Source organism: Manis pentadactyla, chromosome 16, assembly GCF_030020395.1.
Source record: "Manis pentadactyla isolate mManPen7 chromosome 16, mManPen7.hap1, whole genome shotgun sequence".
NCBI classification, from domain to species: Eukaryota; Metazoa; Chordata; class Mammalia; order Pholidota; family Manidae; genus Manis; species Manis pentadactyla.
Genome location: NC_080034.1, coordinates 48122512 through 48137384, shown reverse-complemented (window position 1 = coordinate 48137384; position 14873 = coordinate 48122512). Strand labels below are relative to the sequence as shown.

General features: G+C 39.1%; 2 protein-coding genes across 2 annotated transcripts in view; both read left to right on the top strand.

Annotated features, from left to right (window-relative positions):
- The window catches only part of LOC118910400 (histone H2A type 1-H), a 274537-nt gene that overhangs the window by 220901 nt on the left and 38763 nt on the right, over nt 1-14873 (top strand). The gene's annotated exons all lie outside the window — the stretch shown is intronic.
- ZNF391 (zinc finger protein 391) lies at nt 1192-2260 on the top strand. Its single transcript, XM_036881584.2, is given in 3 exon segments — nt 1192-1594; nt 1597-2037; nt 2040-2260. Coding segments are annotated over 3 exon segments (1065 nt in total).

The following is a 14873-nucleotide window of genomic DNA, read 5'->3' as shown; positions in this document are numbered from 1 at the left end:
CTACGTCTGAGGCAAAGACCAGGTATCTGGAGTAACAAGTTCCACATGATTCTGATATGAATGAGCATAACCTTTCTTTCAGAACTTAATTTTAGGTTCTTTTAGATACTCATTTCTCTAGCCCCTCCTGCTACAGCCTCTGTGAAAGTTCACACTATCTTTTCAACAGATCAGAGCATTAAGATTGAGCTCTGAATTGCCCTGTTTCTCCCGCACCAACAGCCTGTGTTAAACTATTACCAATCAGCAGGATTCCCAGCATGCAAATTGGACGTGATCACCCAGTTGGTGGGAGAACAATAGATACTGGATCTTCAGGGAGCTGAAGAGAGGAGTGACCAAAAATACCTCTTTGGGTGAGTGGTACCACAAAAAGACCACCACTGATATTTAGGAGATATGAATTCTAGTCTAAGTTCTTAAAATTCTCTGGGTGACCTGAGTTACTCAATCTGATAATAAGTGAGTTGGCCTAGATGAACTCTAAGTCAAGCTCAGTTTACATGAGCTATGTTAAACTTCTGATAGACTGTGACTGCAGACTTGTTTAGAAGAATTACTAAACTAGTTGGAAGAAGGGTTGGGGGAAAATGGAGGTGGCAGTGTGGTAGTTAGCATTTCTGAAATTTTGTTCTCTCTCATTGCCAAGAAAATGGTTGCACCCAAGCTTGATAGACTCATTCTTACATTTTGCTTTTTTAGGGGTTGTCTTTTCTGCACATGAGCACCTAGTCATCTTTTCCTTTTCCTTTCTCTCATTTACCAGGATGAATCAGCTGTCATAACTAACAGTTCATTTTACTTTCTAATCACTCTTCTCTGCTTATGAGCTGGTGTATCTGCTCATTTCCATTTTTTGGCTTAGCATATTACCCAAATCCTCTTTTCCATATTTCTTGATGTCTCTGTTCTCACGATGCCCACTGTAAAAACTCTGCCTGTTATCTCTTTTGGTCTTGTTCACTTCTCTTCCAGTGTCCCTTTTTATTTTCTCACCATATAAAGTTTCTAGTATGCATGAATGGCAAATTAGTTGTATTTTTTTCTGCTGGTTTATTTTTCTTGCTCTCCACACTAGAAACAGGTGACATTTGCACTTTAAGTGTCTTTCAGATAGGGGGATTTGAACTGAACCAAAGCATCAACACCAGTCAGGCTATTTCTGAAGAACTAAAGTTTTCAGGGTCAGCAATGAAAACTCTCAGAGGAAATACTACCCAAGGTCCTACAAATGAAGAAGCCCATAAAACTGAGGACCAATTATCAAGGCAGACAAAATGTCCTGTACAAAAGAAATCTTTTGAGAAAACAGCAATCAGAAAAGTGTCAATGACCCTCAAGGAAATTTTCACTAGGAAAAGAGGTCCTGAATTTAGTGAATTTAGTCTAAGCTCAAAACTTAATGCACAGCAGAAAATTTCACAGGGTGCTAGATCTCCCATATCTAGGAAAAACTCCAAACACAATTCAGACTTAATTAAACACCCAAAACTCGTCCTGCAGAAGAAACCTTGTAAATGCAATGAATGTGGGGAAGCCTTTAGTTACCAATCAGACCTTATTGTCCACAGTAGACTTCATGGTGGAGAAAAACCTTTGAATGCAATGAATGTGGGAAAACTTTTAGTCGAAGCACACACCTTATCGAACATCAAAGAACTCATACTGGAGAGAGACCTTATGAATGCCGTGAATATGGAAAAGCTTTTAGCCAGAGTATTCACCTTAGTCTACATCAGAAGATCCATACTGGAGAAAAACCATATGAATGTAGTGACTGTGGAAAAGCCTTTAGTCGAAGTACCAACCTTAGTCAACATTAGCGAACTCATACTCAAGAAAAACCTTACAAATGTAATGAATGTGGGAAAGCCTTCAGTGACCATTCAACCATAATTCAGCATCAATGAATACAAAATGGAGACAGTCCCTATGAATGCAGTAAATGTAAGAAAGCTTTCAGTTGGATCTCATCTCTTATTGAACATCAGAGAACACACACTGGAGAGAACCTCTATGAGCATAGTGACTGTGGAAAATGTTCAGTCAAAGCTCATCCTTTTTTGAGCATCAGAAAATCCACACTGGAGAAAAGCCCCATGAATGTAAAGACTGTGGAAAGCACTTCAATTGGAGCCCATCCCTTATTATTCACCAGAGAACTCATACTGGAGAGAATCCTTACAAATGTAACAATTGTGGGAAAGCCTTGAGTCAGAGTTCAACTCTCATCAGACATCAGCAACTTCATACTGAGTAACATCTAAACTTTCTTAAATATTAGCACAAGAGCATGTAACATAATCTCCTACAGCTGAAAAGAAAAATACATACTTGTTTGAATTTTCCTTCTCTACTAGCTATTTATAAACTAGTTTCAAGCTAGCCTTCCTTCCTTTTTGTAAACTAGATGCTCAAATTAGTGATCAATACAACAAGGGGTTGACTTAAAAAAAAAACCTAATATATTTAATCTAATAGTCTGGTTGGCTTCAGCCTTAAACATATTCAGCAATCTGATACCCTGAATTTCCTCACCATCTCTATTTCATGGAAGTCTCTGAACAACCAGTTGAGCTTAACACTCTATTTTCCAACCACATCACCTCCTTCACTTACATAGGAATCCTTTGTGTGTGTGTGTGCATGTATTTTCATGCTTCTTGGCTCTAGTAGCAGAAGACAAGGAACTGACTTCAGAACAGTACAAAAAACAGTTTGGGGATAATAGTGTTAAGGCAAATTAAGTCCTTCAACTTATAAAGACAGATTTTTCTCTTCCTTTCTCTTTCCTTTTTTGCTAAAGCATATTTTCCTCAAAGTATAACCCATAGTTGTACTAATGTGCCTAACTAATTGTAATGCTATTCTATCCTATACTTACCAGTAATGTCCTAAAGCTCTTACATTTTGTTCCTTCATTATTATTTAAAAAATTGCTGCCCTATTTTTTTTTTATTTTAATTTTGTTTAGAGATTTCATGAAACATACCCTCTGGCTCTAACTCTCACCAATCCTATAAAGCTGATCTTTCATGGACAAACTCAGTGCCTAGTTCTCAGTCCTTTTCCTACTTGTCATTGGCACTCTTGACCATTATTATGCCTTAAAATTTGAGCTTTTGGGGTTCATGATTCTATGCTAATCCACAGTTTTCCTACCTCTCAGCAGTCTTCTGAGTAACAATGATCAGCTCTGTGACTTTGGGCAAGAGTAGACCAGAATAATCTTATTTTATCAGGTTATATAATGCTTGAGGTTATTCAATTAGATTGTAAGTTTCTTGAAGACAGAAATCTTGTTTTAGATCCATATTAAACATACAAAGTGCTGAGTAGTTACTAAATGCCCTGTAATTACTGCTTACTGATTCCTTTTTATCTCAGGTAATCAGTCTGCTAAACTATTAGAAATGGCTTAACAGTTCATTTCTTTCTATTTCTACTGTTGCTGCCTGGTAGTTTGTGCCTAGGTTTACTAGAGCAAACACATTGTTGCTGCCCTTGTTTCCTTGTCTTTACCTAGCTGCCTGACTAAATTACCACTTTGTTCAAAGAGACCACAGTTTCCCATTGTCCCCAGGGGAAGTTCAAACTGTTTAACTTCAAGGGCTTCCATAGTTGGATCTACTTATTTATTTTCTATTACTCTCCAGTACATGTGGGCAGGCCTATCCTTTATCTCTACTACACCCTCTTCTCATGCTTGGTTTCTTTTCAAACTACTACACACTCTTACATGTCCTATTTTCTTCTTTGTGTCTCCAGAAACCCCATTCATACTTTCTAAAAGGCCCTACTCAAATCCTGCCTCTGATACTTTAAGTCCCCCACCTCCTTAGAAGTCATTGCTGTGATGGTTTGCATTATTCTTCAATACATACTTCTGTTCTCTGGTTCTTTCAGCTGCTTTTTCTCCATAAGCCTTTTTGAAGTTAGAAATTGTCTTAATCTCTTTGTATCCTATCTAATACATAGTAAAATGCAGGCCTGAAATCTAGTTTTAATCTAAACCAGGAGGGTTTAATTTTAATGGTGCAGCCTCCTTATTCTCTTGAATGGTAAGATAACCTCATAAATATTTTGGTCCTTTTTGTCCTACCTTGAATTATGTACATTAACTGGGGACTGACTTTCCTTTAGAGTTCCTGGTTTTCTACTTCATGAAACTGTTGTAAGGATTAAGTCAGTTTATTCATGTATAGTGATGAAAACAGTGTCTGACATAAGTGCTTAATAAATTGTTATGTTCTACTTCTTCACATCTCTCTGTAACCTTTCTTTTCATCCCCTGCAAGATGGTAATTCTATTGTCAGAAATGGAAAAGTAGGATCACATATCAGTTAGAAGGTATTTCTTCTAACTGCCACAATAGACAGTAACTATCAGTCTTATCATAACTCTATAGTGTATCAAAGTGACTCAAGATAGCTGATAAGATATGATAAAATAGAAAACTGAAAACATATACAAATCATTAGAGAAAGGGGAAGGTGCCAAGAAGATTGAGATCAGGACAAATTTCAGTATGCCATACAGTTATTCAGATAGAGATGCAAACTGAGCATTCTGGCAACCAAAGTGGGATGGTCATTTGTTTATACTATAATTGTAAGGGAAAGAAAAAAGTCCCTTTTTCAAGGAAAGCAAAGATTTCCTAATAGATTTAAAATGAATTTCTCTATTGGCCTTCGTGTAACTATATGATGCATTTGATTGCAAAAAATAAAAAATAATGTACCCTCCATAACACCTAGCATGTAGTAGGTTCTCCAGTAAATAAATATTTAGTTCATAGTAGAAGGCTCAGAAAGCAGGGGTGAAGATTGTTCTTGGGGTGAAATGGAGTTAGAAGCAGGAGAGGGTAGAGTATATTAGATAATCAAGTAATCATTGGGTGCCAGAAGAAAAGCTCTTTTCATACATATGAGTCATTTAATATACCATACCATAGAATGAATAAATTGAAGTTTTCAAATGTTAAATAACTTACCCAAGGACCATGATTTGATTCCAGTTCTTCTGATCAGTACTGGACCTCTAAAACTGAACCCTAGCAAGACCTGGAAGAGAAAGATGTAAGAAAAGGTACAGAGGTCAGAAAATGTCCTCACCTAGTTTTATTTGAGTAGATGAAATGGACTCTCTATGGCAGGGAGTTCAGTGAAGTAAAAAAATGAGAAAGTTGATTTGGAATTAGAAAACTAGATGGCAGCCTTGAGAGCTAGATAGTGTTTGAATTTACTCTTTTAGGCAATGAGGGAATTCCAGGAGGTTGTTGATCATGGTAATTAAGGTTGGTTTCAGAGGGGATGATTAATGTGGTAGAATAGACAGGATGGTATGGAAATAAAAGAGAATAGGCAGAAACTAGATGCAAAGCTGAAGTCTTAGAATAGTGACTGGGAAATGAAGATAGATGGATGAAGAAACTCAGTTAAAGGGAAGATCCAGTGAAACTGGTGACCAGATATAAGGGAAGGCGAGGAAGAAGAGGGGCCAGTGACTGCATTCCTTTAATGCTGTTGATAACTTTCATGTAAGCTACTAGGGCATGCAGGGAGGGATTTCTAACATACACTCAGCAGTTACTTATGAACACAAAACATAAAACTATTGTGTCCTATAAGATTAACTTGTATCTTTAAAATGAAGTCAATGTGGAACCAGAAACTTTTGGGATTTCTGGTGGGGAAGTTGAGTCTGAAGGTAAGAGTGATTGGGAGGGGTCAGCTTTATTTTAAGGAAAAACGTAGGTCTTCTGATGCAGCCAAAGTCATTGTGAAGAATCTCTTCAAAATAATATCCTACCTTGGAGAGAGCCCACATCCAGGCACTCAGTTTAGGCCCTTTTCTGTGAGCCTTGCAGGTGGAGAGAGAGAAAGTGTCCTATGGAAGCCAGCTGCCTTCCCTGGTCGTTGCTCACCTGGCGACTGGGTAGCTTCTCCGTCATCTCGATAGGTAAGGAGGCACCTGAGTTCAAAAACCACCACATGGGGGCTCTGCGTTTTTGGACGTGCTCCTGGCTCTTCACGGCCCCCGAACGCTAGCGGCGACGGTGGTGTGCACACGTTCTCCCCAACACGGCCCCCATGGCACTCCAAGAAGCTACCGAATGAGGGCCAGTAGGCGCTCCCAAACTCCATTTTCCTGCTTCTTGGCTCTCTGAAGCAAGATCAGCTAAAGAGCCAGGAGGGCGCGGCGTCCAGGGCCTGCCTGGCATATCCTGGGAAGCTACGCGCAAGGGCGGCCTGCTCCTCTGCTTGCTGAAAGCACCGCGAGAAGCCAGCGTTGCCCGATGCCTCAGTTGGCGAGGTGAGCTCCAAGCTCAGGCCACCCGAGGGTTGGACCCAGCCAGGGCGTATGCCTCGCCCACCGCTGGATTCTATTTTGTTTACTTTCTTTTTAAAACAGTAGCTTGCTAGCTTTTTGTATAAGACAGTATAGAACTAGAAGCCAGCACGTGTGGATTCTGGTTCTCTAATTTACGTCCTAAGAAAGGTTGTGAACATGGTCTAATATGTGGATGCAAATAGGGTTGGAGATAAAGCAAGATCCGAAATAGTACACTACCTTTTGAGAAGGAAGAAATGTTTAGTTACATACAGAGTGTGGGAACAGAAGGTATGTTGAGCGGTTTTTTTTTTTTTACAAAAGGTCTGTTGCTTCAGATTTGCTGACTTCTTCTGTAATGAAAAAGTGTTAATGGTACAAAAAATTGACTATGCCTCTCACTATTTTTATCATTGCTTTAATGCTTTTTAATATAGCAATTTGGAGAACTGACTCAAAATTCAATTTATTTTAAAACTTGATTTTAATGATGAAAGTGCATTTTGGCTATGCTTGCTAATACAGTATACTCATTTTTCAGTCCTTTTTTTTTTTTGAGAGGGCAGCTCTTATATTTATTGATCAAATGGTTAACAGTTAACAACAATAAAATTCTGTACAAGGGATTCAATGCACAATCATTAGTCCACCACAAGCCTAATTCTCATCAGTCTCCGATCTTCTGAAGCATAATGAACAAGTTCTTACATGGTGAACAAATTCTTACATAGTGAATAAGTTCTTACATGGTGAACAGTACAAGGGCAGTCATCAAAGAAACTTTCGGTTTTGATCACGCATTATGAACTACAAACAATCAGGTCAGATATGAATATTCGTTTGATTCTTATACTTGATTTATATGTGAATCCCACATTTCTCCCTTATCATTATTATTATTATTATTTTAATAAAATGCTGAAGTGGTAGGTAGATGCAAGATAAAGGTAGAAAACATAGTTTAGTTCTGTAAGAAAGCAAATGTAGATGATCAGGTGTGTGCCTGTAGACTATGTGTTAATCCAAGCTAGACAAGGGCAATAAAACATCCACGGATGCAGAAGATTTCTCTCAGAACGGGGGGGGTGAGGTTCTAAGCCTCACCTCTGTTGATCCCCAATTTCTCACCTGATGGCCCCCCTGTGACTGTGCCTGTCTTAGGTTGTTCCTCCCTTGAGGAATCTTACCCGTCTCTGGCTAACCAGTCGTCTTCCAGGGCCATACAGGGAAATGTTAAGTTGGTAAATGAGAGAGAAGCCATATTGTTTGAAAAGGTTAGCTTTTTACTTCTTTGCAGATTTATGCCCTGTGGGTTTTATGCCCAGCATTTGTCTTGAGGTATCTTTACTATGTGGAAGAATTATGATAGTCGGTAAACTAGATATGAGGCAGGAATTCTACATAAGGGTTGTAATTAGGAAGGAAGAAGAAAAGCTATAGAAGTAGCAGACAGAAGAAAACATGGGAAGATTGGTTATTTCTATGACATATCTTCTTGTAGAGAAACATAAGCATGTATAGGTTTTAAACTACTAATTAAATTGCGCGCACACATTAACATAATAGGAATATAGTTACATAGCCAAAGCAGACCTACAGTTACCAGCCATCTCCAGTGAAACCAAGAAAACCAGTTAGGCACCCTAAGCATTTGTGAAAACTTATCTATGATATGATGGATATTGTCTAACTGAATTTGAATAGTTTGAGAAAAATCAGACAATTTAAAACAACCCATTACTGGGAACTGTTCACATCCCATATGTTCTTTTAACAGTAGATAGTCTGTAGTCTCAAGATTTTGGAGCACTGCAACTTGCACTTCTCCTAATTCTTGGTTGAGTTCCAACAGTATAGATCCAGTCACATTTGTTATTTTACTGTACGCACAGACCAGCTTAGATATCTCCTTCTTCATTCCAATGGCAATTCCAGGAACCAGTGGGATGAATGCAGCTACAACTGCAACAGCGCCAGGGTCTTTGTTGACGTTTTTTGATGATCATCTTCTGGAATGACTCTTCCAGAGTATGTTGATGTTGGAACTTCTTCTTCATATCGTATCTTATTTCGTTTTCTGGGTAGCCAAATTGGGCTTTGATCCTCTGTATAAACACAAACAGACCCTTTGCCCACACTTTGATATGCCCTTTATACCATTGTGAAGAACTTATTGGAGGTCACCACACAGGAACTGCTTTTTTTTTTTTTAAGAGAAAGGAATATTATCAGAAAAATGTACTTCCATAGCTGATCATCTGACACCCTTTAAATGATCAAAATTAAGGATATTTAAAGCATGCATTAATTGTTGATTTACAGTTAGTTTTATCCTATCAGGGAGTAAACCCCTTTCCATTATTTTTCTTTTTTTTTGTTATCATTAATCTACAATTACATGAAGAATATTATGTTTACTAGGCTCTCCCCTATACCAGGTCCCCCCTATAAACCCCTTCACAGTCACTGTCCATCAGCATAGCAAAATGCTGTAGAATCACTACATGTCTTGTCTCTGTTGTACAGCCCACCCCTTTTTCCCACCCCCCCTTAATGCATGCTAATCTTAATACCCCCTTCGTCTTCCCTCCCTTATGCCTCCCTACGCACCCATCCTCCCCAGTCCCTTTCCCTTTGGTACCTGTTAGCACATTCTTGGGTTCTGTGATTCTGCTGCTGTTTTCTTCTTTCATTTTTTCCTTTGTTCTTATACACCACAGATGAGTGAAATCATTTGGTATTTCTCTTTCTCTACTTGGCTTGTTTCACTGAGCATAATACCCTCTAGCTCCATCCATGTTGCTGCAAATTTTAGGATTGGTTTTCTTCTTATGGCTGAGTAATATTCCATTGTGTATATGTACCACACTTTCTTTATCCAATCATCTACTGGTGGACACTTAGGTTGCTTCCAATTCTTGGCTATTGTAAATAGTGCTGCAATAAACACAGGGGTACATCTGTCTTTTTCAAACTTGAGTGCTGCATTCTTAGGGTAAATTCCTAGGAGTGGAATTCCTGGGTCAAATGATAAGTTTATTTTGAGCATTTTGAGGAACCTCCACACTGCTTTCCACAATGGTTGAACTAAATTACATTCCCACCAGCAGTCTAAGAGGGTGCCCCTTTCTCCACAGCCTCGCCAACATTTGTTGTTGTTTGTCTTTTGGATGGTAACCATCCTTACTGATGTGAGGTGATATTTCATTGTAGTTTTAATTTGCATTTCTCTGATAATTAGCGATATGGAACATCTTTTCATGTGCCTGTTGGCCATCTGTATTTCTTTTTTGGAGAACTGTCTGTTCAGTTCCTCTGCCCATTTTTTAAGTGGATTGTTTGTTTTTTGTTTGTTGAGGTGGGTGAGCTCTTTATATATTTTGGATATCAAGCCTTTATCGGACCTGTCATTTACAAATATATTCTCCCATACTGTAGGGTTCCTTTTTGTTCTATTGATGGTGTCTTTTGCTGTACAGAAGCTTTTCAGCTTAATATAGTACCACTTATTCATTTTTGCTATTGTTTTCCTTGCCCGGGGAGATATGTTCAAGAAGAGGTCACTCATGTTTATGTCTAAAAGGTTTTTGCCTATGTTTTTTTCCAAGAGTTTTATGGTTTCATGACTTACATTCAGGTCTTTGATCCATTTTGAATTTACTTTTCTGTATGGGGTTAGACAATGGTCCAGTTTCATTCTCCTACATGTAGCTGTTCAGTTTTGCCAGCACCATCTGTTGAAGAGACTGTCATTTCCCCATTGTATGTCCATGGCTCCTTTATCAAATATTAATTGACCGTATATGTTTGGGTTAATGTCTGGAGTCTCTTGTCTGTTCCACTGGTCTGTGGCTCTGTTCTTGTGCCAGTACCAAATTGTCTTCATTACTATGGCTTTGTAGTAGAGCTTGAAATTGGGGAGTGAGATCCCCCTACTTTATTCTTCTTTCTCAGGATTGCTTTGGCTATTCGGGGTCTTTGGTGTTTCCATATGAATTTTTGAACTATTTGTTCCAGTTCATTGAAGAATGTTGCTGGTAATTTGATAGGGATTGCATCAAATCTGTATATTGCTTTGGGCAGGATGGCCATTTTGACAATATTAATTCATCCTAGCCAAGAGCATGGGATGAGTTTCCATTTGTTAGTGTCCCCTTTAATTTCTCTTAAGAGCGTCTTGTAGTTTTCAGGGTATAGGTCTTTAACTTCTTTGGTTAGGTTTATTCCTAGGTAGTTTATTCTTTTTGATGTAATTGTGAATGGAATTGTTTTCCTGATTTCTCTTTCTATTGCTTCATTGTTAGTGTATAGGAAAGCTACAGATTTCTGTGTGTTAATTTTGTATCCTGCAACTTTGCTGTATTCCTATATCAGTTCTAGTAGTTTTGGAGTGGAGTCTTAAGGGTTTTTTATGTACAATATCATATCATCTGCAAATAGTGACAGTTTTAACTTCTTCTTTACCAATCTGGATTCCTTGTATTTCTTTGTTTTGTCTGATTGCCATGCTATTACCTCCAGTACTATGTTAAATAACAGTGGGGAGAATGGACATCCCTGTCTTGTTCCCGATCTGAGGAAAAGCTTTCAGCTTCTCACTGTTCAGTATAATGTTGGCTGTGGGTTTATGATATATGGCCTTTATTATGTTGAGGTACTTGCCCTCTAATCCCATTTTGCTGAGAGTTTTTATCATGAATGGATGTTGAATTTTGTCAAATGCTTTTTCAGCATCTATGTAGATGATCATGTGGTTTTTGCCTTTCTTTTTGTTGATGTGGTGGATGATGTTGATGGTTTTTCGAATGTTGTACCATCCTTGCATCCCTGGAATGAATCCCGCTTGGTCATGGTGTATGATCCTTTTGATATACTGTTGAATTCGGTTTGCTAATATTTAATTGAGTATTATTGCATCTACATTCATCAGGGATATTGGTCTGTAATTTTCTTTTTTGGCGGGGTCTTTGCCTGGTTTTGGTATTCGGGTGATGTTGGCTTCATAGAATAAGTTTGGGAGTATTCCCTCCTCTTCTCTTTTTTGGAAAACTTTAAGGAGAATGGGTATTATGTCTTCTCTGTGTGTCAGATAAAATTCCTAGGTAAATCTGTCTGGCCCAGGGGTTTTGTTCTTGGGTAGTTTTTTGATTATCGTTTCAATTTCTTTGCTCGTAATTGGTTTGTTTAACTTTTGTGTTTCTTCCTTGGTCAGTCTTGGAAGGTTGTACTTTTCTATGAAGTTGTCCATTACTTCTAGGTTTTCCAGCTTGTTGGCATATAGGTTTTCATAGTAGTCTTTAATAATTCCTTGTATTTCTGTGGAGTCTGTCGTGATTTTTCCATTCTCATTTCTGATTCTGTTTATTTGTGTTGATTCTCTTTTTCTCTTAATAAGTTTGGCTAGAGGCTTATCTATTTTGTTTATTTTCTCAAAGAACCAGCTCTTGGTTTCATTGATTTTTGCTATTGTTTTATTCTTCTTAATTTTGTTTATTTCTTCTCTGATCTTTATTATGTCCCTCCTTCTGCTGACTTTAGGCCTCATTTGTTCTTCTTTTACCAGTTTTGATAATTGTGATGTTAGACTATTCATTTGGGATTGTTCTTGCTTCTTCAAGTGTGCCTGGATCGCTATATACTTACCACTTAAGACTGCTTTCTCTGCGTCCCACAGAAGTTGGGGCTTTCTGTTGTTGTTGTCATTTGTTTCTATATTCCTTGATCTCTATTTTAATTTGTTCATTGATCCTTTGATTATTTAGGAGCATGTTGTTATGCCTCCATGTGTTTGTGAGCCTTTTTGTTTTCTTTGCAGAATTTATTTCTAGTTTTATACCTTTGTGGTCTGAAAAGTTGGTTGGTAGAATTTCAATATTTTGGAATTTACTGAGGCTCTTTTTGTGGGCTAGTGTGTGGTCTATTCTGGAGAATGTTCCATGTGCACTTGAGGAGAATGTATATCCTGTTGCTTTTGGATGAAGAGTTCTATAGATGTCTATTAGGTCCATCTGTTCTACTGTGTTGTTCAGTGCCTCTGTGTCCTTACTTATTTTCTGTCTGGTGGATCTGTCCTTTGGAGTGAGTGGTGTGTTAAAATCTCCCAACATGTATGCATTGCGTTCTATTTCCTTCTTAAATTCTGTTAGTATTTGTTTCACATATATTGGTGCTCCTGTGTTGGGTGCATATATGTTTATAATGGTTATATCCTCTTGTTGTACTGAGCTCTTTATCATTATGTAGTGTCCTTCTTTATCTTGTTACTTTCTTTGTTTTGAAGTCTATTTTGTCTGATATTAGTACTGCAACCCCTGCTTTCTTCTCGCTGTTGTTTGCCTGAAATGTGTTTTTCTATCCCTTGACTTTTAGTCTGTGCATGTCTTTGGGTTTGCGGTGAGTTTCTTGTAAGCAGCATATAGATAGGTCTTGCTTTTTTATCCATTCTATTACTCTGTGTCTTTTGATTGTTGCATTAAGTCCATTTACGTTTAGGGTGACTATTGAAAGATATGTACTTATTGCCATTGCAGGTTTTAAATTCGTCGTTACCAAAGGTTCAAGGTTAGCCTCTTTAGTATCTTACTGCCTAACTTAGCTCACTTATTGAGCTGTTATATACACTGTCTGAAGATTCTTTTCTTCTCTCCCTTCTTATTTCTCCTCCTCCTTTCTTCATATGTTGGGTGTTTTGTTCTGTGCTCTTTTTAGGAGTGCTCCCATCTAGAGCAGTCCCTGTAAGATGCCCTGTAGAGGTGTTTTGTGGGAAGCAAATTCCCTCAGTTTTTGCTTGTCTGGGAATTGTTTAATCCTGCCATCATATTTAAATGATAGTCGTGCTGGATACAGTATCCTTGGTTCAAGGCCCTTCTGTTTCATTATATTAAATATATCATGCCATTCTCTTCTGGCCTGTAGGTTTTCTGTTGAGAAGTTTGATGATAGTCTGATGGGTTTTCCTTTATAGGTGACCTTTTTCTCTCTAGCTGCCTTTAAAACTCTTTCCTTGTCCTTGATCCTTGCCATTTTAATTATTATGTGTCTTGGTGTTGTCCTCTTTGGGTCCCATCTCTTGGGAGTTCTGTGTGCCTCTGTAGTCTGAGCAACTATTTCCTCCCCTCTATTTGGGTAAGTTCTCAGCAATTATTTCTTCAAAGACACTTTCTATCCCTTTTCCTCTCTCTTCTACTTCTGGTACCCCTATAATACAGATCTTGTTCCTTTTGGATTGGTCACACAGTTCTCTTAGTGTTGTTTCGTTCCTGTAGATCCTTTTATCTCTTTCTATGTCAGCTTCTATGTGTTTCTCTTCTCTGGTTTCTGTTCCTTCAATGGCCTCTTGCATTTTATCCATTCTGCTTATAAATCCTTCCAGGGTTTGTTTCACTTCTGTACTCTCCTTCCTGGCATCTGTGATCTCCCTCCGGACTTCATCCTATTGCTCTTGCATTTTTCTCTGCATCTCCATCAGCATGTTCATGATTTTTATTTTGAATTCTTCTTCAGGAAGAGTGGTTAGGTCTGTCTCCTTCTCAGGTGTTGACTCTGTGATCTTTGTCTGCCTGTAGTTTTGCCTTTTCATGGTGTTAGAGATAGTTTGCAGAGCTGGCACGAGTGACGGCTGGAAGAGCTTTCCTTCTTGTTGGTTTGTGGCCTTCATCTCCTGGGAGAACAGCGACTTCTAGTGGCTTGTGCTGGTCAGCTGCACACAGACAGGGCTTCTGCTTCCTGCCTGGCTGCTATGGAGTTTATCTCCGCTGTTGCTGTGGGCATGGCCTGGCTCGGCCTTCTGCTCCACAGTGGTAAGGGGCCTCCGTACTCCCTGCTGCCCAAAGGGTTAGAGTGCCCAGAGATCCCCAGATTCCCTGCCTCTGGACTAAGTGTCCTTCCCTGCCCCTTTAAGACTTCCAAAAAGCACTCGCCAAACCAAAACAACAACAACAAAAAAAAATTAAATAAATAATTTAAAAAAACAAACAAACAAACAAACAAACCGCTTTTTTTTTTTGTCCTCAGGCACTGGCCTCAGGCACCTGCTCACCGGTCTTGCTGCCCTGTTTCCCTAGTATTGGGGTCCCTGTCCCTTTAAGACTTCCAAAAAGCACTCGCCAAAAAAAAAAAGAGAGAAAAAAAATGGCCACTCCCATTTCTTTGTTCTCCCATGCCGGCCTCGGGCACCCGCTCACCAGTCTTGCTGCCATTTCCCTAGTATCCAGATCCCCTCACATGCACTGTGTCTGCGCTCTGGTCCAGATTGCTGGGCCTGGGTGTTCAGCAGTACTGTGCTCCCTCTCCCTCCCGGCTCCGACTCCTCTCCTCACACTGGGAGTTGGGGGGAGGGGCACTCGTGTCCCGCGGGGCTTGGGCTTGTATCTTACCCCCTTCCTGGGGCGCTGGGTTCTCGCAGGTGCGGATGTGGTCTGGATGTTGTCCTGTGTCCTCTGGTCTCTATTTTAGGAAGAGTTGTCTTTGTTATATTTTCATAGATATATGTGGTTTGGGGAGGAGATTTCCGCTGCTCTACTCATGCCACCATCTTGGC